Source organism: Balaenoptera physalus (genome assembly GCF_965194825.1).
Source record: "Balaenoptera physalus genome assembly, chromosome: 3".
Lineage (NCBI taxonomy): Eukaryota > Metazoa > Chordata > Mammalia > Artiodactyla > Balaenopteridae > Balaenoptera > Balaenoptera physalus.
Genome location: NC_138890.1, coordinates 3,550,094 through 3,572,474, shown reverse-complemented (window position 1 = coordinate 3,572,474; position 22,381 = coordinate 3,550,094). Strand labels below are relative to the sequence as shown.

At 54.1% G+C, this 22,381-nt stretch overlaps 2 protein-coding genes across 3 annotated transcripts in view; one reads left to right on the top strand and one right to left on the bottom strand.

Annotated features, from left to right (window-relative positions):
• Window positions 1-197: 197 nt before the first annotated feature.
• Window positions 198-17,705, bottom strand: TNFAIP8L1 (TNF alpha induced protein 8 like 1). Its single transcript, XM_082456942.1, has 2 exons — window positions 17,572-17,705; window positions 198-2,710 (listed from the first exon to the last, which is right to left on the bottom strand). The coding sequence occupies exon 2, from the start codon at window positions 2,703-2,705 to the stop codon at window positions 2,145-2,147; it is 561 nt and encodes a 186-aa protein (XP_082313068.1). The 5' UTR covers window positions 2,706-2,710; window positions 17,572-17,705; the 3' UTR covers window positions 198-2,144.
• A 234-nt stretch (window positions 17,706-17,939) lies between these two features.
• Window positions 17,940-22,381, top strand: part of SEMA6B (semaphorin 6B) — a 70,914-nt gene continuing 66,472 nt past the window's right edge. Inside the window, exons 1-2 of one of the 2 annotated variants that reach the window (XM_082456906.1) lie at window positions 17,940-18,111; window positions 18,652-18,765. In XM_082456906.1, coding sequence (XP_082313032.1) covers window positions 18,693-18,765 — 73 coding nt within the window. In that variant the 5' untranslated portion in view covers window positions 17,940-18,111; window positions 18,652-18,692. Of the gene's footprint in view, window positions 18,112-18,453; window positions 18,766-22,381 lie in introns of those variants that run through there. The other variant, XM_082456907.1, reaches the window with a different exon arrangement.

Below are 22,381 nucleotides of genomic sequence, written 5' to 3'. Positions count from 1 at the left end.
GCCCCCTGGCCCCAGGACCTTTGGTCATGATGAGGAGCTGGACTGAGCCCTGTTTGGGCTGCAGAAGCCAAGCTCTGCCACCCCTGCTAATCTGCTAGTCTGTCATCCAACGCAGCGGGAATCAAACCTGCTAACAGGCTGCGGGTGTGTGACGTTTATGTGCAACCTTGATTCAAAAGGCAAAAACCCTAGGTGGGTGAGAGCAAACTGTCAGATGCTTTTATTTACATAGTTTTGTAGTGCTCTTTGGTTTGTTTAAATTAAATCTCAAGTGTATGAAAAGAGTCAAGACAGGTACAAAGCCTTATCACATGGATATATGCCAGCAGAGCAGAGGGCAAAGGATTTCATGTGGGGCTTCTCGGCGTAATCAAAATGCACGATTGTTCATTTGAAGATGTCTTTTGACCCAAGATAAAAGGGAAAGTTTGCCTTGGAAGTGGAGGGCAGAGGTAGGAACAGCTGGATCCTGAGTGAAAGCCTTTGACTTTTTCAGAGCAGCAGAAACCAAACAGAGAAACGCTGCCCTGAATCTGGGGTCCTAATCTATCAGTCAGCCCCGCATGCCGTGGAGAGGCAAAAGGGAGTGGTGGGGACTGTGGCAAAGCAAAGACGGGCAACCTCTATGCAGCTTCACCACTGGGCAGTGCAGGCGTGTTTTCTAGAGAAACACCAAGATCAAGATCGGGATGTGCAATTTCCTTGGTTTTAAGTGTTGGCAACTAATTCCAAATGTCTCAAAATACCGGATGGGGCTAAGCAAACCCATCTTCTTGCCTAATAAGGCCTGCAGGCCTCCTCTGTTTGCAGTCTTTGCCCTAAACAGACCAGGTTCTGCAAAAATAGACATCGTTCCCCCCCCCTCCCCCCTGAGTGCCCAAAATAACCTTCCCGGCCCTGACATGGCCAGACCTGCAGCCGGGTTTCGCAGTCTTTTAAAACCCATGCCCACTTCTGACAGATCACAAATACGCTCCCACACCCCAACGTGTCCATCCACGCCCCAAGTTAAGAATCGCCGCACCAGCGTCGCCAAAGCCAAGAGTTGTTGAGCTTTGTTTCTGAGGCCTGTCTTATAAAAACAATTGTGTGTTTGTTTTCCAAATATGAAATCATCATTTAAAAACATGCACGCATCTCAGACAGCTTCCCCTGACGCCCTGCATCGGGGGCGCACTCCGTTCCTCTCCCACGTGGGAGTCTGGGCCACGATGCCAACCAGAGGGAGGAGGCGTCCTCACTGACACACCTGCACCCACCGCGGCCCTCGCGTGGCTCCCAGGGCCCATTTCCTGGTCTGCGGAACGAAGTACCCCAGCCTGGGAGGCTGAAACAACAGAAGCTTGTTCGCTCTCACCTCTGGAGGCCTGAGATCAAGGGGTCGGCGGGGCTGGTTCCCTCTGAGGGCTGTTCCAGGCTCTCTCCCAGCTTCTGGTGGTGGCTGGCAGTCCTTGGTGTTCCTCGTCGTGCAGACGCCTCCCCCCAGTCTCTACCGCCACCTTCATATAGCATTGTCCTCTGAGTCTGTGTCCAAATGTCCCCTTCTCATAAGCACGCCACTCAGAGTGGATTAGCCACCCCCGCTCCAGTATGACCTCAACTAATTACATCTGCAATCACCCTATTTCTAAATAAGGTCATATTCAGAGGCCCTGGGGCTTAGGACTTCGAGGAACTTGGGGCGGGGGAACAGCTCACTGTGTAACACTCCCTTTCTCCTGGTTCCCCATGACCCTCTCTGCGGGAATGCAAAAGCCCAGGCAACATTATGAAGTGGGAAGCCGCCAGCTGTCAGAGACACCAAGTGATTTGAGGGGTTCAGACCGGTGGCTCAAGGGTCATTGTGCAGACGGTGCGCCGGAGCAGGCAGTGGTCTCCAGGTGTCCCGGGAGGCCGCTGGCGCAGGCAGGCCGTGCCGGGCTCCGCGCTGAGTTCCTCTCCCCACGGAGACTGGGCCGGAGGAGGAGAGGTGACCTGGGTCCTTAGAGCTGCAGAGGCGCGCGCGCGCGCGTGCCTGCGTGCGTGCGTGCGTAGGTTGGGTGGGGGGTTTGGCCAGAGTCAGACTGGAAGAGGTTAAAAACACCCCCGCAAGCCCCGCCCCCAGCGGGAAGCTGGAGCGAGGAGGTCGGAGGTCAGGTCGGAGGTCATATGCTCTCCTCGTCCAGCAGCCGGTTGAGACCCTCGCAGATCCTGCGCAGGTGGGAGCGGTAGGGCTCAGCCGGGCCGTAGAGCGCGGCGAGGAAGTCGCAGTCAGCCAAGTGGCCGAACACGTGGTTGATGCGGCCGTGGGACTTGGCGGTCAGGTGCGCGCCCGCCGCCTGGTGCAGCAGGTCCCGGCACTCTAGCAGGGTGGCGGCCAGGACGCGCCGGTCGAAGGTGAAGTCCACCTGGTGGAAGCTGACGGCGGTCATGGCCAGGCGGCGCGCCTGCTGCCGGAAGCGCTGCAGCCGCGCCAGCTCCTCGCCGCCCAGCTGCCCGCTGCGCAGCAGGATGCCCAGCTTCACAGCCACCTTGACCAGGTTCTTGACCACCTTCTGGGCCTCCTTGCGGCTGCGGGTGAACTCCTTGGTGGCGCGGTACAGCTCGTCCAGCACCTCGCTGCTGGTGTCGTCGATGAACGCGGCCGCCACCGTCCTGGATGCGATCTTGCTCAGGAGCTTCTTCTGGGCCTGGAGGACCAGGCTCTTGGTGCTGAAGGTGTCCATCCGCCCTGCACGGGGGTGAGGACACAGACCCGCCGTCAGCCTGCACGGCCCGGCTGCCAGGGGCTTGCCTGGGCGGGCCGCTAACGTTGGCGACCACCGTCTTCCCAATCCGGGAAATGGGCGCACACCACCAGCCTATCTCCAGGGGAGCCTGCGTGCCCATTCCACAGACCTACTGTGTGTGCCAGGACTGGGTGTACGGAGCCGACCAGCGAGCCCCCGGGAACACAGCAAGTGCTACCATCCGGGAAGCTGCAAGAGCCCACATAGCACGGGCACCCCAGCAGATCAAGAGAGCCCAGGCTGACCTCCTGGAGGAAGGGACAGGTGAGAAAATGGGGAGGGCATCCCAGGCGGGAAGATCCCCATGCTCCAAGGCCTAGAGGAGGGAAATTCCAAGTAGCTGGAGCACAGAACGGCAGAAACTTGTGAAAAAAATAGCAAAAGCTATTTTTAGGAAAAGCTCGTTTAAAAAATAGCATTATGATGACCCAAGGGACCCTAAGGGAATTTGTTTCTAAAAAAAAGTCAAAGGAATTAATGTGTAATGGTGAAATCTGGGCAGGGCCTTCTGTTATGGTTTATTACAGGATACTGAATCTAGTTCCCTGTGCTATACCATAGGACCTTGTTGTTTATCCATTCTGTATATACTCATCTGCATCTGCTAATCCCAAACTCCCAATCTTTCCTTCCCCTACCCACCCTCCCCCTTGGCAAACACAAGTCTGTCCTCTATGTCGGTGAGTCTGTTTCTGTTTGGTAGATAACTTCATTTGTGTCCTATTTTAGATTCCACATATAGGTTTTATCATATGGTATTTGTCTTTCTTTTTGACTTACTCCCCTTATTATGAGAATCTCTAGGTCCATCCATGTTGCTGCAAATGGCATTATTTCATTCTTTTTCATGGTTGAGTAATATTCCATTGTGTATGTGTACCACATCTTATTTATCCATTCATCTGTCAATGGACATTTAGATTGTTTCTGTATCTTGGCTATTGTAAATAGTGCTGCTGTGAACATTGGGGTGCATGTACCTTTTCGAATTAGAGTTTTGTCTGGATATATGCCCAGGAGTGGGATTGCTGGATCATATGGCAACACTATTTTTAGTTTTTGAGGAACCTCTATACTGTTCTCCATAGTGGCTGCAACGACTTACATTCCCACTAATAGTGTAGGAGGGTTCTCTTTTCTCCACACCCTCTCCAGCATTTGTTATTTGTAGACTTTTTAATGATGGCCATTCTGACCAGTGTAAGGAGATACCTCATCGTAGTTTTGATTTGCGTTTCTCTAATAATTAGCAATGATGAGCATCTTTTCATGTTACCTGTTGGCCATTTCTATGTTTTCTTTGGAGAAATGTCTATTTAGTCTTCTGCCCGTATTTTGATTGGGTTGTTTTTTGGTTATTGAGTTGTATGAGCTGTTTGTATGTTTTGGAAATTAATGGGCAGGGCCTTCTGAATCCCACTACTTGTGGTCCCTGGTACCAGCCCTGCAAACCCACTGTATCCTTGCTGTGAGTTGAGAAGGGGCTCAAGGTGAGTTATCACGGGGGGTGTCCAGCTTATCATTCCCCTCATCCTGCAGCTCCATGAGACAGGGTCCCAGCCCAGCCCCTGGGCTGTTCAGGGTGGAGGAGCCCAGGTACCAATCCTCCTGGCCTCCTCACCCCGTTCAGTTTACAACGGACATCCTGAGGCCTTAGTCAGGCCCTGAATGAGTCAGGGGGGCAGTGGCCTGGGTGGGGGTTCCCCAGGGCCATTTGTGGGGTTTCTGGAAACGCATCACTCTGCTGATTCCTCTGATACAGAAATATTGACTTGCATCAGCTTCCGCCCAGGAAAGGGCCAGGGAGGGGGCCAAGGTGAATGGCAGGCTGGCTCTCTGGGAACAGTGACCAGGCCTCCAACCGCAGAAGCCTGGACCTCTGTCTGTCCCTTATGTCTGTCTCCTTTTGTCCTTCCTGCATGGCAGTCTTCCAGATCCCCCAGGCTCTGGAGGCTCCCCTTCCAACCACCTCCTTCCAACAGCGCCAGAATTCTTCCTACATTGCACATTTGGGCTTAGCCCTTTCCTTGTAAGAACCAGCTCGCAGCTCCTCATGGCTCTCAGGACCAAAGCCCACACCTCATTCCGGCCCCTGCATCTTCCCTGGTGAGCTCCTGTACATCCCCCAACACCTTGGCCCCCAAACCCCTGCCTCTTCTCTGGTGGACTCATATACATCCCCCAAAAGCCCTGGCCCCTAAGCCCCTGCCTCTCGCCCTCGCAGGTTCATCCCTCAGCTCAGCCTGGACACCACCTCCTCTAGGAAGCCACCCCCGAACAGCCAAACTGACAGTGAGGCACCTCCTCTGAGCCACACAGCACCCCAGGCGTCCCCCATCACTGCTCTGCCCCGCTGGCTTTGCTTCTTCTGTGGTCTGCCTCACCGCAGGCCACGGGGGAGGTAATGGGCCTGATTCCTTAACCGCTGTGTTTTTCGAGGCTCCAGAAACATCTGCCAAATGAATGAGGGAGCCTGAGACCCACCCCCAGCCCTGACCCGCTGCTGCCCCAGGCTCTGGTGGGAATCCACCCCGACCCCAGCCTCAGGCCAGCTAGACCAGGAATGCCATGTGAGTGCCCACTCAGCCACAGGAACCTCCACAAAGCCCATCTGTGTGTGAGCTCAGACCCCGGGAGAAGTCCCAACCCTCGGCCGCCCTCTCCCTGCCCACAGAGGTCAGCACGGGCCTGGAGATGAATGACGCAGTCTTCCCTGCTCCCACACCAGCCCCAGACCCTGTACACAGGCTGGGGCAGAGCAGGGGTGCGGGTGACTCAGCACCGCGTGGCAGGCCCTGGTGCAGCGGCGTGTGCCAGCCTGGTATTGTATTCAGCTGGTTGCCCGGTTGCAGAAGAAATTACACAGGCTCAGAGAGGCTGAGCCATTTCCCCAAGGCCACACAGCAACACAGGGACTGCCTGCCCCCACCACCTCTGCACCCCTACGCCCTCTGCCTTCCCCAGCTGACTCCTGCGAGTGGCCCTGAGCCTTGGGGGGCTGGGAGCTGTCCCTCACGACAAAACCAGCCCCGATATTTAGGGCCTGCTCCTGGCTCTAACCTCTTGGTCAAGCAACATAACTGCCCCGTGCCTCAGTTTCCCCATCTGTAAAGTGGAGGATGGTGACTGTAAGGAGGGAGAACTAACTCCATCCTAGGGCAGAAGCTTGTGGCCAACCTGAGTGTCCCCCGGGCTGTGAGCTTTCCCCGGGCAAGAGGCTGGACGCCACTGCCTGGACTTGTGACCTTCAAGCTCTATGCCATTCAGCTCCCTGAATGTAGAGACCTATTTCTCTGTGATGTTCTCTGGAAAAAAGAGCAGCAGCAAGGAATAACTATGCTTCCAGGATGCCCTCTCACCTCTGTTTCTCTAGAACGTTCTATTCCATTCCCTCTACCTAGACCCCTCCCCCACCCATCACTCATCCCGTAAACTCATTCAAGTCTCAGAGTTACTGTCACCTCCTCCTGGAAGACTTCTGGATGCCCCAGGCTGGGCCAGGTGCCCCCTTGGCTCCCATGGTGCCCGGGGCATCCTCCATCACGGCCCCGAGTACCTTGGTTTCGGTGTCCATCTCCCTGGCCTGACAGCGTGGGTAGGGGCTGCATCTTTTTTTTTTTTTTTTGGCTGCGTCGCAGGTCATGCGGGATCTTAGTTCCCCAACCAGGGATCAAACCTCTGGCCCCTGCAGTGGAAGCACAGAGCGCTAACCACTGGACTGCCGGGGAATTCCCCTGCATCTTTCTTGTTCACGCCATGTCTCTGGTGACCAGCCCAGGGCCTGGTACCCAGCAGACACCCAGTAAGTGTTTGTTGAATGTATGAGGGAAAGGATGTCTGCAAACGTTGGAACCCGGGGGGGAACTCCCAACTCCCTGGGTCCAGCTCCCCAGTTTACAGATGGACAAACTGAGACTCAGAGAGGAGAAGGCCTTTCCCTGGATCCCAAGGACTCTGGTGCCCAGGTCTTTCTGCCTATTTGGTTGCTGTGTGACCCCAGGCAGGGTTCTGCCTCTTTCTGGGCCTTGACCTTCCCCTCTGCAAGTCCTGAGGTCGGGCATGTTGGTTCAGAGGGGAAGCCTGTCCTGTTTACCAGCTTCAGGAAGAGCCTGGGCCCTCAGCAGCAGCACTGCCCCGCACCCACCCTGCCAAGCACAGAGGAAAAGGGGCGGGGGGCAGGGGCAGCTGCAGCCTTCCCTCCTGGCCTCCACACTCCTAGTCCCTACTCCCCTTGGGGCAGTCCCCAGACCTGTGACACCTGGACCAGCCCAGCTGCAATGGGTCAGAGCGATTCCCCCCCCACCCACCCACACCGCTGACCCATTGTTCTACCAGAAACGCCTCCATCCAAGCAGCCAGACAGGGAGATGACTGCTCTCCCGGGGGAGCATGCTGGGGACCAAAATAAACCCCAGCCTTCCTTCCTGCCAGCTGCGCTCAGCCAAGTCCAAGGGCAGACAAGCCAGGAGGGGCCCGGCTGCACCACGGCAGCCCTTCTGGGGCAGGGCCTTCCCAGGGACAGCGGAGGGGCCCAGCGGCCAGACGGCCAGTGTCCCTGGCCCCTGCCCACCAAATGCCAGATCACCCCACTATCGTCACAAGCCAGAAAAGCCCAATAAAGCTTCAAGGGCTCGGCTGGAACACTCATTCAGTTGCTCAGTGAGCATTTATGGAACACCAGTTGTGTCCCAGGCACTGGGGACATAGCAGTGACCAAAAGAGATCCCATCCCTGCCTTCCACGGGATCCCAGCCTTCTAGACACCATGCCACCTCCTTGTTACAAAAGAATTTGGGTGCCCCCATTTCCCTGAAATGGAATCCACAGGCAGTACCGTCTGTCTCCACCCGCTGGTATAAAAATAAAATTAATATGTGGTGATAAAGGTGAGGGGGATTGTACAGGGAGGAGCTCTGGAATTTTTTCTTTTTTTTAATTAAAAAATTTTTTTTTTTAAGATTTTTTTTTTTTTGATGTGGACCATTTTTTTTTTCTGTTTTTAAAGGAACTCCTTTATTTATTTATTTTTGGCTGTGTTGGGTCTTCGTTTCTGTGCGAGGGCTTTCTGTAGTTGCGGCAGGTGGGGGCCACTCTTCATCGCGGTGCGCGGGCCTCTCACTGTCGCCGGCCTCTCTTGTTGCGGAGCACAGGCTCCAGATGCACAGGCTCAGTAGTTGTGGCTCACGGGCCTAGTTGCTCCGTGGCATGTGGGATCTTCCCAGACCAGGGCTCGAACCCGTGTCCCCTGCATTGGCAGGCAGATTCTCAACCACTGCGCCACCAGGGAAGCCCGATGTGGACCATTTTTAAAGTCTTTATTGAATTTGTTACAGTATTGCTTCTGTTTTGGTTTTTTGGCCGCAAGGCATGTGGGATCTTAGCTCCCCGACCAGGGATCAAACCCGCACCTCCTGCATTGGAAGGCGAAGTCTTAACCACTGGACCACCAGGGAAGTCCCTAATTTTTTAACTAAAAAAAAAATTGTTTTTCAAACCCACGCCCCCTGTCAGTGGAAGCGCAGAGTCTTAACCACTGGACCACCAGGGAAGTCCCTGGAATGTTTCATGTTCTGTGTCTCCATCTGGGTCTACACAATGTAAAAAGTCATCGAGCTGGATGGTTACAAATGTGAATACACTAAAACCCAGAAAACTGTAAACTTTCAAAGGGTAAATTTTATGGTATGTGAGTTATATCTTGATTTTTAAAAAATCTAACATTTCTCCAAGGAAGATATATAAATGGCCAATAAGCAAGTGAAAAGATGCTCAACATCACTGGCTACTAGGAAAACAGAAGTCAAAATCATAATGATACATCACCTCACCCCCACTAGGATGGCCGTTTCAAAAAGACAGACAAAAGGGCTGGCAAGGATGGGAGAAACTGGAGCCCCTCATCCACGGCTGGTAGGAATAGAAAATGGTGCAGCCGCCATGGAAAACAGTTTTTTGGCAGTTCCTCAAACAAACACAGAGTTACCACATGACCCAGCAGTTATGCTCCTAAGTATCTACCCCAAAGAGACGAAAACATACGTACACATAAAAACATACACACACATGGGCATAGCAGCATGATTTGTAATAGCCAAAAAGTGGAAACAACCCAAATGCCCACCAGCAGATAAATGGACAAACAAATTGTGGTCCATCCACACACTGGGATGTTATTCAATCATAAAAATGAGTGAAGCCCTGACACTCGCTACAACATGGATGGACCTTGAGAACACGATGCTCAGTGAGAGAAGCCAGACACAGAAGGACCCACTGTGTGTGATCCCATTGATGGGAAATGTCCAGAACAGGCAAATTCACACAGACAGAAAGTGAATTAGTGGTTTCCAGGGGCTGGGGAGCAGAGAATGGAGAGTGCTAATGGGGATGGGATTTCTTTTGGGGGTGGCAGAATGTTCTGGAATGTGAGCACTTTAAAATAGTGAATTTTACAGTATGTGAATTCTATGTCATCAAGCTGAACACTTACTGTATATATATCAAGTGTATATAGTTTATACCTTTGTGCCCCTTACTCTCTCTATATATATTTTTTAAAGTATTTGTTTATTTATTTATTTATGGCTGTGTTGGGTCTTCGTTTCTGTGCGAGGGCTTTCTCTAGTTGTGGCAAGCGAGGGCCACTCTTCATCGCGGTGCGCGGGCCTCTCACTATCGCGGCCTCTCTTGTTGCGGAGCACAGGCTCCAGACGCGCAGGCTCAGTAATTGTGGCTCATGGGCCCAGCTGCTCCGCGGCATGTGGGATCTTCCCAGACCAGGGCTCGAACCCGTGTCCCCTGCATCGGCAGGTAGATTCTCAACCACTACGCCACCAGGGAAGCCCCTACTCTCTCTATATTTTATGCCTCATTTTAAAAACGTTAAATAAATTGGGACTTCCCTGACAGTCCACTGGTTAAGAGTCCCCACTTCCACTGCAGGGGGTGCAGGTTGGATCCCTGGTTTGGGAACTAAGATCCCACATGCTGCGCGCAGCACGGCCAAAAAAAAAAAGTTAAATAAATTTAAAAATGTAAAAATCAGGATTTGGCCCAAGTAGTAATACAAACAGAAATAAAAGGATTACAGGGACTTCCCTGGTGGCGCAGCGGCTACGAATCCACCTGCCAATGCAGGGGACACGGGTTCAAGCCCTGGTCCAGGGAGATCCCACATGCCGCAGAGCAACTAAACCCATGTGCCACAACTACTGAAGCCCATGGACCTAGAGCCCGTGCTCTGCAACAAGAGAAGCCCCCACTCGCCGAAACTAGAGAAAGCCCACATGCAGCAACGAAGACACAATGCAGCCAAAAATAAATAAATAAATAAATAAATAAATAATTTTTAAAAAAGAAAAGGATTACACAAGTGGAGATTAGTAAATCACTTCCACCTGGCCAGGTACATGCTCAATACATGTTTGATTAAAAAATAATTTTCCTGGGACTTCCCCAGTGGTCCAGTGGTTGGGACTCTGCACTCCCAATGCAGGGGGCCTAGGTTCGATCCCTGGTCAGGGAACTAGATCCCACATACCGCAATTAAAGATCCCACATGCAGCAACGAAGATCCTGTGGGCCTCACCTAAGACCTGGTGCAGCCAAATAAATACACAAAGAAGTATTAAAAAAAAAATTTTCCTCCTTAAAAGCTCAGGCCCACTGCACTCGATGGAGTGCATCTGTCAGAGGTTTGCCCCACACAGGGCATTGCAGGGAACACGTAGCTACAAATTTCTATCAAAAAAGAGCTCCATCTTCCCTTGATTTACCCAGGAGTTGCATTTCAGGAAAATTCACTGAATATTGAAACCCCTAGTCATCGGTTTCCGTTTCTGGCAGGACATTAGGACGTTGTGAGGGCCAGGGGCTGCCCTGAGCGTGGCCAGACGCCTAGTGCCTTGGTCCCTGCCCCCAAGATGCTAGCATATCCTGTTATTATCATAAGTGGGAGGGGAAAAAAAGCCCTCTGAATTTCCAAAACGGCCCCCTAAGAGGTGTTGCCCCTGCTGGAAGGGGAAGGCACCAGGAAGCAGCGAATGTGGAAATAAACAGGATAATTTCAGGGACAGATAAGGCCCGGGGGTGGGGGGCAGTGACAGCCAGGGACGGCAGGTGACCTAGGCTGGGTGGTCAGGAGGGCCCCTCCGAGGTGGAGCCCCTGGAGCTGGGACTGGAAGGACAGGGTCTGGGGGAGGGCGAGCCAGGCAGAGGGAATGGCTGGTGCAAAGGCCCTGGGGCAGGACAGTGCCAGGGAGGAGACCGGAGGCTGGTCCACAGCCCCTGAGGAGGCCACTGTCCAGGCCCTCCCACAGCTCTGAGGTCTCCCCTCCATGACCTCAGGCCAGCCCCAGCCCCTGCAGGCACTTTCCCATCTGTGAAATGGGTGTCTGGTCACTGAGCCCCTGGCTCTGCTGATTGCTGCCCTGCACCCCACGTTCCTCCCGGAACCTCAGCCCTCTGTCCACGCGCAGACTTTCACCCTCTGCCAAGCCCACTTTGTCTTTTCGACTCTGACCTTTGTTCCCATCCCCATTTTGGACACTCCAGCTCCCAAACTGGCCGCAGACGGTGGAGCCTCGGGTTGCTCTAGACTTGACAGCGTCCTTTCCCCGCACAGGCAAAGGTGGGCTTGGAGGGAGGGTGGGGTGGAAGCAGGACTGAATGTGAGCCTCCCCCGAGGGGAAGGGCACACGGCAGTGGACGGCACTGGCCCCAGTGGACCTCGTTCCTCCCAATCCCTTCTGTCCCCAAACTCTGGAGCAGGGCCAACCTTCCCGCTCCCCACATCAATGACCTACCCTCCTTCATCTCCCCTCTTGCTGTCCCTGCAACATGCTAGGCGTGGCCCCCCATCCAACCCAGGTCACAGGTGCGCTGGGGTGGCCCCTCAACCCACACATTCCCAGTCCTGGATGCTAGGTGTGGGGGTGATGGGGATTCCACAGGGCAGAAGATCCTGCTTCCCAGGGTCCCCAGTGCCCCCCGGGTGCACCGTGAATGCTGCGTCCCACCCCATTCACTAAGCGCTGGAAAATTCTTAGCCACCAGCTTTCCAGGAAAAATAAATGTAGGCATGTAGGTACATACATATGTTTACCATAAATGTTCCTGACATAAAGGATGTGCCCCATGCAACTTAACAGACATAAGAAAGGATTTTGCACGGGTGAATTTCACACCCAACCGAGGCTCACTATGTGTTCTTGGTGAGTTTTGCCAAACTGGTACCAGTAGCCAAACTATAGTTGCTACGGAGAAAGGAGAGCAGTCTGACACTGATGTCGCTGGATGGTCTCTTTCATACGAACAAGGAGAATTCGGATTTCACTCACTCACTTATCAGCCAAGTGAGCGACTTCTTTGCCGAATCCGATGGCAATTTTCGAATAGTGAGAGAATATTCCCAGTGCTTTTGTGCTATTCGCAAGGAAGCAGCTAGAGACATGCCACCCTTTAAAATTTAATTTTCATTATTGACATTTCCTGAAGTTAGACCAGGGGTGGCAAATTCTGGCCTGCTGCCTGTTTTTGTAAATAAATAAAGTTTTATTGGCACATGCCACGCCCATTCATGTCCTATTGGAACGCAGCCTTGAAGAGAGGCAACAGAGGCAGAACAGCTGGCAAAGCCAAAAATATTTACTATCTGACCCTTTATAGAAAAAGCTTGGGTACTTCCCTGGTGGCGCAGTGGTTAAGAATCCACCTGCCAATGCAGGGGACACAGGTTCGAGCCCTGGTCCGGGAAGAACCCACATGCCACGGAGCAACTAAGCCTGTGCGCCACAACTACAGAGCCTGTGCTCTAGAGCCCGCGAGCCACAACTACTGATGCCTGCGTGCCACAACTACTGAAGCCCACGCGCCTAGAGCCCGTGCTCCACAACAAGAGAAGCCACCGCAATGAGAAGCCCACGCACCGCAAGGAAGAGTAACCCCCCTTCACCGCAACTAGAGAAAGCCTGCACACTGCAACGAAGACCCAACCCAGCCAAAAATAAATAAATTAATAAATAAATTTTTAAAAAAGGTTGGCCAACCTCCGGATTAGATGATGACAGAACAATATATCAAACTCTGATTTGTAGCATTTGCCAATTTCCATGGTGTAAGTTCTGTCACCACGGCCAATTTCAAGCTTCCAACTTGAAAATGGAGTTGGGCAGAACTGCTCACCATCTCCACCAAACAGATACACTAGATGAAAATAACCTCAAGAGCATAGATCCTTGCAAAGTGCAGTAAAATAATTAGAAATTAGGATTTTTGACCTTTGCTTTTTTATAAGTTGTGCTGAAGTATATGTCACATACCATAAAATTCACCCTTTTAAGTGTACAATTCAGTGTTTTTATATATTCACAGAGCTGGGTAACCATCACAACTATTTAATTCCAGAACATTCTCACCACTCCAAAAAGAAACCCCCTCCCCATTAGCAGTCACTCCCCATCCTCCTCCCCCAGCCCTTTGGCAGCCACTAATTTACTTTCTGCCTCTATGGATTTGCCTATTTTTCTTATAAAAAGAATCACCCACTATGTGGTCTTATGTGTCTGGCTTCTCTCACTGAGTGTCATGTTTTCAAGGCTCAGGGCTTAACTCCGTTTTTTTTTTTAAGGGGTTTTCTTTTTTTTAATTAATTAATTAATTTTATTTTTGGCTACGTTGGGTCTTCGTTGCTGCGCGCGGGCTTTCTCTAGTTGCGGCAAGCGGGGGCTACTCTTCGTTGCGGTGCGCGGGCTTCTCATTGTGGTGGCTTCTCTCTGTTGTGGAGCACTGGCTTTAGGCACACGGGCTCAGTAGTTGTGGCTCACGGGACTTGGTTGCCCCGCAGCATGTGGGATCTTCCCCGACCAGGGCTTAAACCCGTGTCCCCTGGATCAGCAGGCGGATTCTTAACCACTGCACCACCAGGGAAGTCCCAGGGCTTCACTCCTTTTTATGGCCGAATAATATTCCATATCTTTGGGGGGTTTTTTCTTTTTTCTTTTTGGCCCTGCCAAGCGGCTTGTGGGATCCCAGGGATTGAACCTGCACCCTCGGCAGTGAAAGCGCCGAGTCCTAACCACTGGACTGCCAGGGAATTCCCATCCATACCTTTGTTTTAAATATAATGTATTTGATTGTAAGTTCATAGTATGTCATTTTTTTTTAATTTATTTTTTCTTCCAGTTTTATTGATGGTCTGTCCTTTTTAATAATGGTGATGTTAACAACGGGGTCGCGAAATTCCTGACAATACAGCAAGTGGCTCTCGTGAGCGGGGGTGGGGAGGGCGGATGCTGGCTTCAGCATGCCACTGGTCCACAGAGCAGCCCGCCCTCCGCATGAATTCTTTATGTCACAACAAAGGGCGTCAATAATTGATGGGCCCCCTCAGCGGGGCCTCCTCCCTCAGCCCCTGCTGCAGCAGCCCAGGGTGGCCTCAGGGGCTCCAGGTCTCCGCCCACCGTGGCAAATGCCCCCACGGTCCTGGTTCCCACACTATTACCCTCTGCCAGCATGAGGGCACCCACTGCTTCCAGCCCTTTATCAACCATCACTCAGACCTCACAGTCGGTGCCCATTTTGATATGGCAAAAGGGGGGACCTGCTTTTCTGAGGTGGGGGTGCAGATACCAGTGGTTTTCAAACCGGCTTCCCCAGAGCCCTCGGGGGCCACCCCAAGGATGGGCAGGGTCTAGCTGCCTGCCAGGCTGCGGTGGGAGTTGGGACACTTTCAACTGTGGTCAGATCTCCACTGAAGAAAGAGCTGGGATGGGGTGGGGGGGGGACACCAGTGGGCAAAAATGAATGTTGGGAGACCATATCCCACCCCTCTACAGAGAAAGACAGGACAGGCTGAGGCTCAAGCTGAGTAAAAGTTGTTTTTTTTTTGGCCGCGCTGCGCGCCTTTCAGGATCTTAGTTCCCCAACCAGGGATCAAACCCAGGCCCACAGCAGTGAAAGCATGGAATCCTAACCACTGGACCGCCATGGAATTCCCAAGTAAAAGATTTTTAACAGCAAGTGGAGGAGGCTGGAGGGTCACCTGGCAGGAATGTGGATGCAGCCCCTACTTGAGTCCGGGCTCCACCCACTTCTCACCGCCCCACAGCCTCCATCTTGGTCCCCTGGCTCCTGCCCTCGCACCCTACAGTCTGTCCTCTCCGTAGCAGCCGCCAGAGGGCGCCAGTGAGCACCCGAGTCAGGTCCTCCCCCTCTTCTCTGCCCACAGCCCTTCAGGGATCCCTCCTCCCTCGGGGTAAAAGCCCAAGTCCTCCCCATGGCTCACAAGACCCTGCACGACCTGCCCCATTCCCTCCCTGCCCTCCCCTCCTCCCTCTCTCCCCCTCGCTCACTCTGCTCCAGACACACGGGTCTCCTGGCTGTTCCTCCAACACACCAGGCATGGTGCTGCCCCAGGGCCTTTGCACGAGCTGTGCCCTCTGCCTGGATTGCTCTTCCCCCCAGGTCTCCACATGGCTATTTCTTTCTTGCCATTGAGCTTCAGCTCAAATGTCACCTCCTCAGGAGGCCCTCCCAGATCCCCCATCTAAACTAATTTCCCCATCAATCTGTCTCTCCACTCCTTCATGCAATTACAGCTAACCCTAATGACTTTTCTGGATGAATGTCCATCTCTCCCAACCCAAGTCTGTGAACTGAGTGGGCGGTGGGGGACACCAGATGGGCCTTGGTCATTGCCAGGTCCTTGGCACCCTGCACCAGGCTTGGCTTACAGTAGGGGCTCAGAACCAGTTGTTGAATGAATAGATGACCTCCCAGCACCAGAGGGGCACAGAGTCAGATATCTCGTCCAAGGGCCCCATTGTCCAGCCAGGAAAACTGAGGCCCCGAGAAAAACAGACATCCCAGGGTCACACAGCAGCACAGCATGAACCCTTCTGGAAGGGGCTCCCCCCCCAGTGGACACTCCCCAACCTCCACTGCCCCATTGGACAGAAGGGAAAAGTGAGGCCTGGAAGACGGGGCCTTAGAAGATCCCAAGGACTCTTGGGCCAGAGGTGCCTCTGTGATTCCCTCAGGTGGTGGGATTCCAGGGGAAGTTGTCTCATGGAGGGGTGTATGTGGGGGATTCTGGGGTAAAAGCCCAAGTTCTCTGTAACTGGGCCAAGTCCTGCCTGTCTCTAGGTCCCCATCTCAGTCTGTAACACCTGGGGCTGAACCTGCACAAGCATGTGTCGTTTCTTCAGCATCTGCCTCTGGGGCTGTTTCCATGACAACAGATGGAGTTTTGTCCTAGGCACCCTCTGGTGGCCCCCTTTGACAGACAGGGACACTGAGGCCTCCTGAACCCATCACATCAGATCACCAAGCAACCAAAAGGCCCCTCCCCTACCCAGGCCTCAGATGAGGAAACTGAGGCTCAGGGGGCACCTGACCTGCCCAAGGCCACACAGCAGAAGGGGATACTACAGAGCCTCCAATCTGCACCTGCCTGACTGGTTTCTTCACTTAGGGACCCCTGCCCCCCATCAGAGTGGGGTGTGAGTCCCTGACTCGCCCCCCTCCAAGAGGTCTGGGCACTCACCCACCACCTGCGTCCCAGGCCACCAAGCCTGCCAAGTGGAAGAAGCTCAGCCCAGGTGTTCGCGTGGCTGGGGCAACAGTTCTTTGTTCAGGTTTCCATAGGTACAGCGTCCCTGGGCCGGCTCCTCCTCCGCCCTTCCCAGCCACCCAGCCGCCCAGCCCTGGCCTGGCAGTCCCTTGGCCCAGCCCATCTAGGCAACTTGTTATGTTTTAAAGTTGGCGCCTGTGCACCTGTCATGGAGATACAGGGAACAGCCTGTGCAAAGGCCCTGAGGCAGGATGGTGCCTGGAGCCATTGGTGGAATGTGGAGGCTGTGTGGCTGGAGCAGAGTGAGTGAGGGGGAGAGAGGGAGGAGGTGGAGGCCAGGTAGAGACTTGCAGGGCCCACATTCCTGCATTTAATTCTGGAAGCTGCCCTCACCCCCAGGGAGTTATGTCCCTCAGACAGGAAACTGAGGCTTGGAGAATTGAATCACTCAGTTCAAGCTATCAGTGATGAGTGGCAGAACGGGAACCCAGGTTTATCTGATTCCAAGGTCTGAGCTTGGGCTGAACCAACCCAACCACTGGGCTGAACTGCCCTCACCCTGCTATGGCACGGCCCCCACCCAGGGCGTTCACCTCCCCCAGCTGGGCTCAGACCTGCTCAGGAAGTAACCTCAGCGGCCTTTTTACAGCTGGGGCTGCTCCTCCTCCAGGAGAGCCCCCCAGGAGAGAGAAGGTAGTGATGCATGCAGATCTGGGTCAGGTCAACTGCCAGTTACCTCAGCGACGAAGGTCCCAATTCACAGCTGGCAAAACTGAGGCCAAGGCTTCAGGCCACTGGGGAGCTCCCAGGTGGCCAGTCTGGGTGGGCCTGGCTCTGACTGTCTCGGCTGCCTGGACCAGCCAGAAGTCTCACTCATTCCCACCTCCACGCCTTTGGCCTGGCTGCCCACCACCTGGAATGCCCTCCTAGCTCTGGAATCTGGCCCTGGCACCTGGTGCCCTGCACTGTGAAAGGGGGCAGAGTCCATCAGAGTCCTCTTGTTGGGGGGAGGGGGGTGCTGGTCCCAGAGCACCACCCCAAGCCAGGGTGGGCAGTTCAGACCCAGGATGCCTCCCTATAACCCACACATCAAGAGAGTGACAGAAAGACAGAGTGAGAGGGAGAGGGTAACAGAAGGGGGGTCAGGGACATAGGGGGCGAGAGAAACAGAGAGGCCAGGTGGCCCCCAAGATTAAGCCGAGATTGGGGGGCGCCCCGGCACCGCTCGCTCACCTGCTCTCTGGGACTCCGTCGTCGGTCCGACGGTCAGGGCTCTGTCCGGCCGCCTCCGAGGGGCCTTTGCTGTGGCCGCGAGACTCGTGCCTGAGGACTGGGACCCGGCGGGGCGGGGCAGGAAGCTCGACCCCGCCCTCCAACTGCCCCGCCCCTCTGAGCGGCCCCGCCCCCGCCCGCGCGCATAGGACCTTCAGGGACCGGTGGGGGGGGAGGGTAGGGGTGGGCGAGGACGTAGGCTCAGCCAATGGCAGTGCGGGCGGTGTACGAAGAGTCCAATGGGAGCAGGTCGCCGCGTGGGAGGGGTGGGACCTGGGGCGGGGTCAGGCAGCTCTGGGAAATTCCTCCGGAATCACGAAAGGGGCCGGATGCAGGGGGAGAGGCCAACCCCGGGCTCCGTCCAAGAAATGAGAGGAAGGAGACCTAGAGTCAAAAACAGAGAGAGATGGGGGCCGGGGAGAGAAAGAGAGCCAAAAAGAAAAACAGAACAACCGCGTGGCTCTGGGAAGGCCCCTTTCTACCACTGGGACTCCGTTTAAAGTACGGCCCCGGGGAACACTTTACAGCAGAAGGACGTGGGAGCCCCTTAAACATGTAGATTGCTATACCTCCCAGACGGGCTGAATCTGACCCAAGGTTGAAGATAAATCTTTCTGGGTTGCGGGTGAGGTTTGTGGCAGTTGCTACGTGGACGGACCCTGGAGACCCCACCAGGGGACTTCCCAGATCCAGCCTCGGTGTCCGTGGGAATAAGCCAGCGAGATACGCAAGAGCCTCCAGGCCGCCAGCGGGTGGGGCAGTGGGGACAGCTGGGGCCCCCGGAGGATGCAGCTGTGAGTCCTGGGAACCGGGCCCAGTAGCAGCTCTCAGCTCCCCTGCTGCTCCATTTCCTCCCTGCATCCCCAACCCTGGGTCCCAGTTGCGGCTATAGGACCAGGGGGGCCAGAGCAGTCCGGACAACCAATGTATGTCGAGTCCTGCCCTGCACGTGGGGGATACACAACCCTGGCACAGACCTCATGAGGCAAAAATAAATGAAATGTCTCTTTATCTCATCCCCCCCTTTTTCTTTTTGGACAGGGTACTGAGGCCCAGAGAGTGGAAGTGACTTGCCTGAGGACATGCAGGCACAAGTGGCAGGGCCAGGATTCAAACCCAGGAATGTTTGTCCCACCTCCAACCATCCACAGCCAGGTACTACCCTCTCCTGAGTTCAGGGTTTCTCATCCGGGGCACTATGTATTGGCATTTGGGGTCGATAATTCCTATGCACTGTGACATGGGAATAATAAAACCTACAGGTCCACAAATAAGAATGGATAAGGGGAGTTCCCTGGTGGTCCAGTGGTTAGAACTCCACACTTTCACTGCCGAGGGCGCAGGTTCAATCCCTGGTTGGGGAACTAAGATCCCACAAGCCAGAAAAACTAAAAATAAAAATGGGAAAAATAAAAGAACGAATAAGAAGTGTCCAGGAGGATGTGAAGAAATTAGAACCTTCGTACTTTATTGGTGGGAATGCAAAATGGTGCCGCTTCTGTGGAAAATAGCTTGGTTGTTCCTCAAAAAAACTAAACATAGAATTACCATATGATCCAGCAATTCCACTCCTAGATGTATACCCAAAAGAGTTGAAAGCAGGGACTCAGACAGGTATTTGTACAACAATGTTGACAGCAGCATGATTCACAATAGCCAAAAGATGGAAACAATCCAAATGTCCATCAACAGAGGAATGGGTAAACAAAATGTGATCCATCTATACAGTGGAATATAATTCAGCCATAAAAAGGAAGGAAGTTATTCATGCTATAACATGGATGAACCTTGAAAATGTAGGTTTAAGATGCTAATCATAAGATGATAAATATTGTATGATCTACTTATATGAAGGACCTCGAATGGGCGAATCCACAGACAGAAAGTACAATAGAGGTGACCAGAGGCTGGGGGAGGGGGAGACAGGAATGGGGAGTTAGTGTTTAATGGGCACAGAGTTTGTGTTGGGGTTGATGGAAAAGTTCTGGAGGCGGATGGTGGTGATGGTTGCACAACATTGTGAATGCACTTAATGCCGCTGAACTGTACACTTAAAAATGGTTACAATGGTAGATTTTATTATATATTTACCATAATTTTAGAAAATGAATAATGTAACATACCAAACCACTGAATTGTATGCTTTAAGTGGGTGAATTGTATGGTATATAAATTATGTCATGATGAAGCTGTTTTACTTTTTTTTTTTTTTAGAACTTTTTTTTTATAAATTTATTTTATTTATTTATTTTTGGCTGCGTTGGGTCTTTGTTGCTGCCCGCGGGCTTTCTCTACTTGCAGCGAGCGGGAGCTACTCTTTGTTGCTGTGCGCGGGCTTCTCATTGCGGTGGCTTCTCTTGTTCCACAGGCTCTAGGCTGCGGGCTTCAGTAGTTGTGGCTCGCGGGCTCTAGAGCGCAGGCTCAGTAGTTGTGGCGCACAGGCTTAGTTGCTCTGCGGCATGTGGGATCTTCCCAGACCAGGGCTTAAACCCGTGTCCCCTGCACTGGCAGGCGGATTCTTAACCACTGCGCCACCAGGGAAGCCCTTCTTTTATTTTTTAACTAATATTTATTCATTTATTTGGCTGCGTCGGGTCTTAGTTGCGGCATGCAGGATCTTTCGCTGTGGCTTGCGGGCTTCTCTCTAGTTGTGGCGCGTGTGCTCTAGAGCGCACGGGCTCAGTAGTTGTGGCGAGTGGGCTTAGTTGCCCCGCGGCATGTGGGATCTTAGTTCCCCGATCAGGGATCAAGTCCGAGTCCCCTGCATTGGAAGGCGGATTCTTAACCACTGGACCACCAGGGAAGTTCCAAAGCTGTTTTTCTTTTAAAGTGCCTAGCAGCACATCTGGTAATGATAATAACAATACTGTAGTTAAGATTTACTGATCGCCTACTACGTGCCAGTGACTGTTAGCACTTGACGTACATTAACTCACCAAATTCTCACAGCAACCCTGCGATGGGGTACAAGCGTCCCATTTCACAGATGACGAAAGTGAGGCTCAGAGGAAGCAACTGACCTGTCTGAGGCCGCTCAGCCAGGTCGTGGAAGAGATGGGATTAGAACCTGTAACATTGTGAGTCGGGAGCAATGTGTACAGCTCCTCTAGGTGGTCGGACATCCTTGGGGGTCTAGCTAGGGAGCAGGGGTCTGAAAAACAGACCAGGGGCTCTATCCAGGGTCGGAGGCTCAACTTGGAATTGGGTGCTTAGCCTGAGACCAGGGTCTCGGGGTCTGGAGCTTAGCTCAGAGCTGGGGCTGAACGCAGCGTCGGGAGCTCTATCGGGTCAGTTTCAGCCGGGGAGCGGGGAGCTGGGTGGGTGCTCTATTCGGAGTGGGGGCTCCATCCAAGGTCCCGGGCTTCGTAGCTGCGTCGATTCCTGCCGTGGCCGGCAGGGGGCGTGCTCTGCCCACAGCCGGGGCCCGCGGCGCCCTAGCTTTCCCGGGAATGGGTCGCCCGGGTGGGCGGGAGATGTAGTGCGGGACAGGGCCCCCAAGTCCAAGTCACCCCAGGCCCTAGACCCATCCAGCGTCACCTGCACCCCGAGATCAGACCTTGCACCGGCGGGGCTGTGTGACTAAGAGCGAGCGACCCCCTTCTCTGCGCGTCTTCCTCGCGCCTGCGCAATGGGACCACAGTGGTGGAGGCGGCGGGGGAGATGGTAGGAAAGCCTGTTCTCCAGGAACCTCCGGGAGCCCCTTCTCCCCCGCCTGGCGGCTTCCCCGCAGCCGGAGCTCTTTGGGGACCGATGGTGGCGGTGGCCAGAGCACCACCCTCCCACGCCCCAGGCCCAGGCGTAACTCCCACGTGCCGCGATCCGTCTGTCCCCAGCCCATCTGTCTATCCCCGCAAGACCCTTCCCAAGGCCACTTAAGAAAGGGAGTGGGTGTTCGGGCCCAGACGGGGGACGGGAGAAGGGGGCGAACCTTGCTTGAGCCTCTACCACGGGCCAGGCCACGAGGTCCCGTGGAACTTTTCCAAAGGCACTCTGAGCGTGAGGGGCTGTCTTCATCCCGGGGTCACGGGCTCAGCCTGGAGCGGGGACCCAGGGCCCGGGCGACCCTCCTCGCCCCCATCATCAGGGAGGCAGAAGGAAAGTGGGGCCGGAAGGTCCTCAGAACAATTTCAGTCCTGTGCCTCCGTCGCCCCCATCCCCCCCATCTCCCTCCCGGTGGCAGCGAAGGAGCGGAGGAGCAAGTCGGCCCCAGCGGGAGGATGTATTTACAAGCGCCAGCCGCGCAGACGCCAGCCGGCCGCCCGCGTGTGGGAGGCGGGACTCTGCGGGGATAAACGGCCAGGTGTGGGCCTTTGTGCGCGCGGGTGTATGTGCGGGCGCGTGTGGCTGGGGAGGGGATGGCTGGATCTGCTGCTGCTTCTGAGGGTAGTGAGCACACACACACACACACACACACACACACACACACACACGCATTCCCAGCAGGAGGAAACTTCACTTCTTGGAGTCTCAGTTGCTTCATCTGGAAGATGGGTGCAGGCAGCCGCAGCACCAGATGCAGAGATTTGTTAAGACTTCAGGGGCACAGTGCTGATGCTCAGCGGAGGCCTGGCACGTAAGTCATGCAGTAATCACCTCCAGCTGTGGGGGCCCAGACTAGGCACCTGACCCCACCCGGGAGCCCAGGGTGAGATGACAGCTGAGCTGAGACTTAAAGAAAGAGCAGGAGTCAGCCATGGGAAGAAGCAGGAAGGAGGGTCCCTTTTATTCTTGGCTTACTGACTGACCTTGGGCAAATCATAGGTCCACTCTG

Coding starts and splice junctions, on each gene's coding strand:
- TNFAIP8L1 (XM_082456942.1), bottom strand. CDS start 2,705: ATGGACACCTTCAGCACCAAGAGCCTGGTCCTCCAGGCCCAGAAGAAG.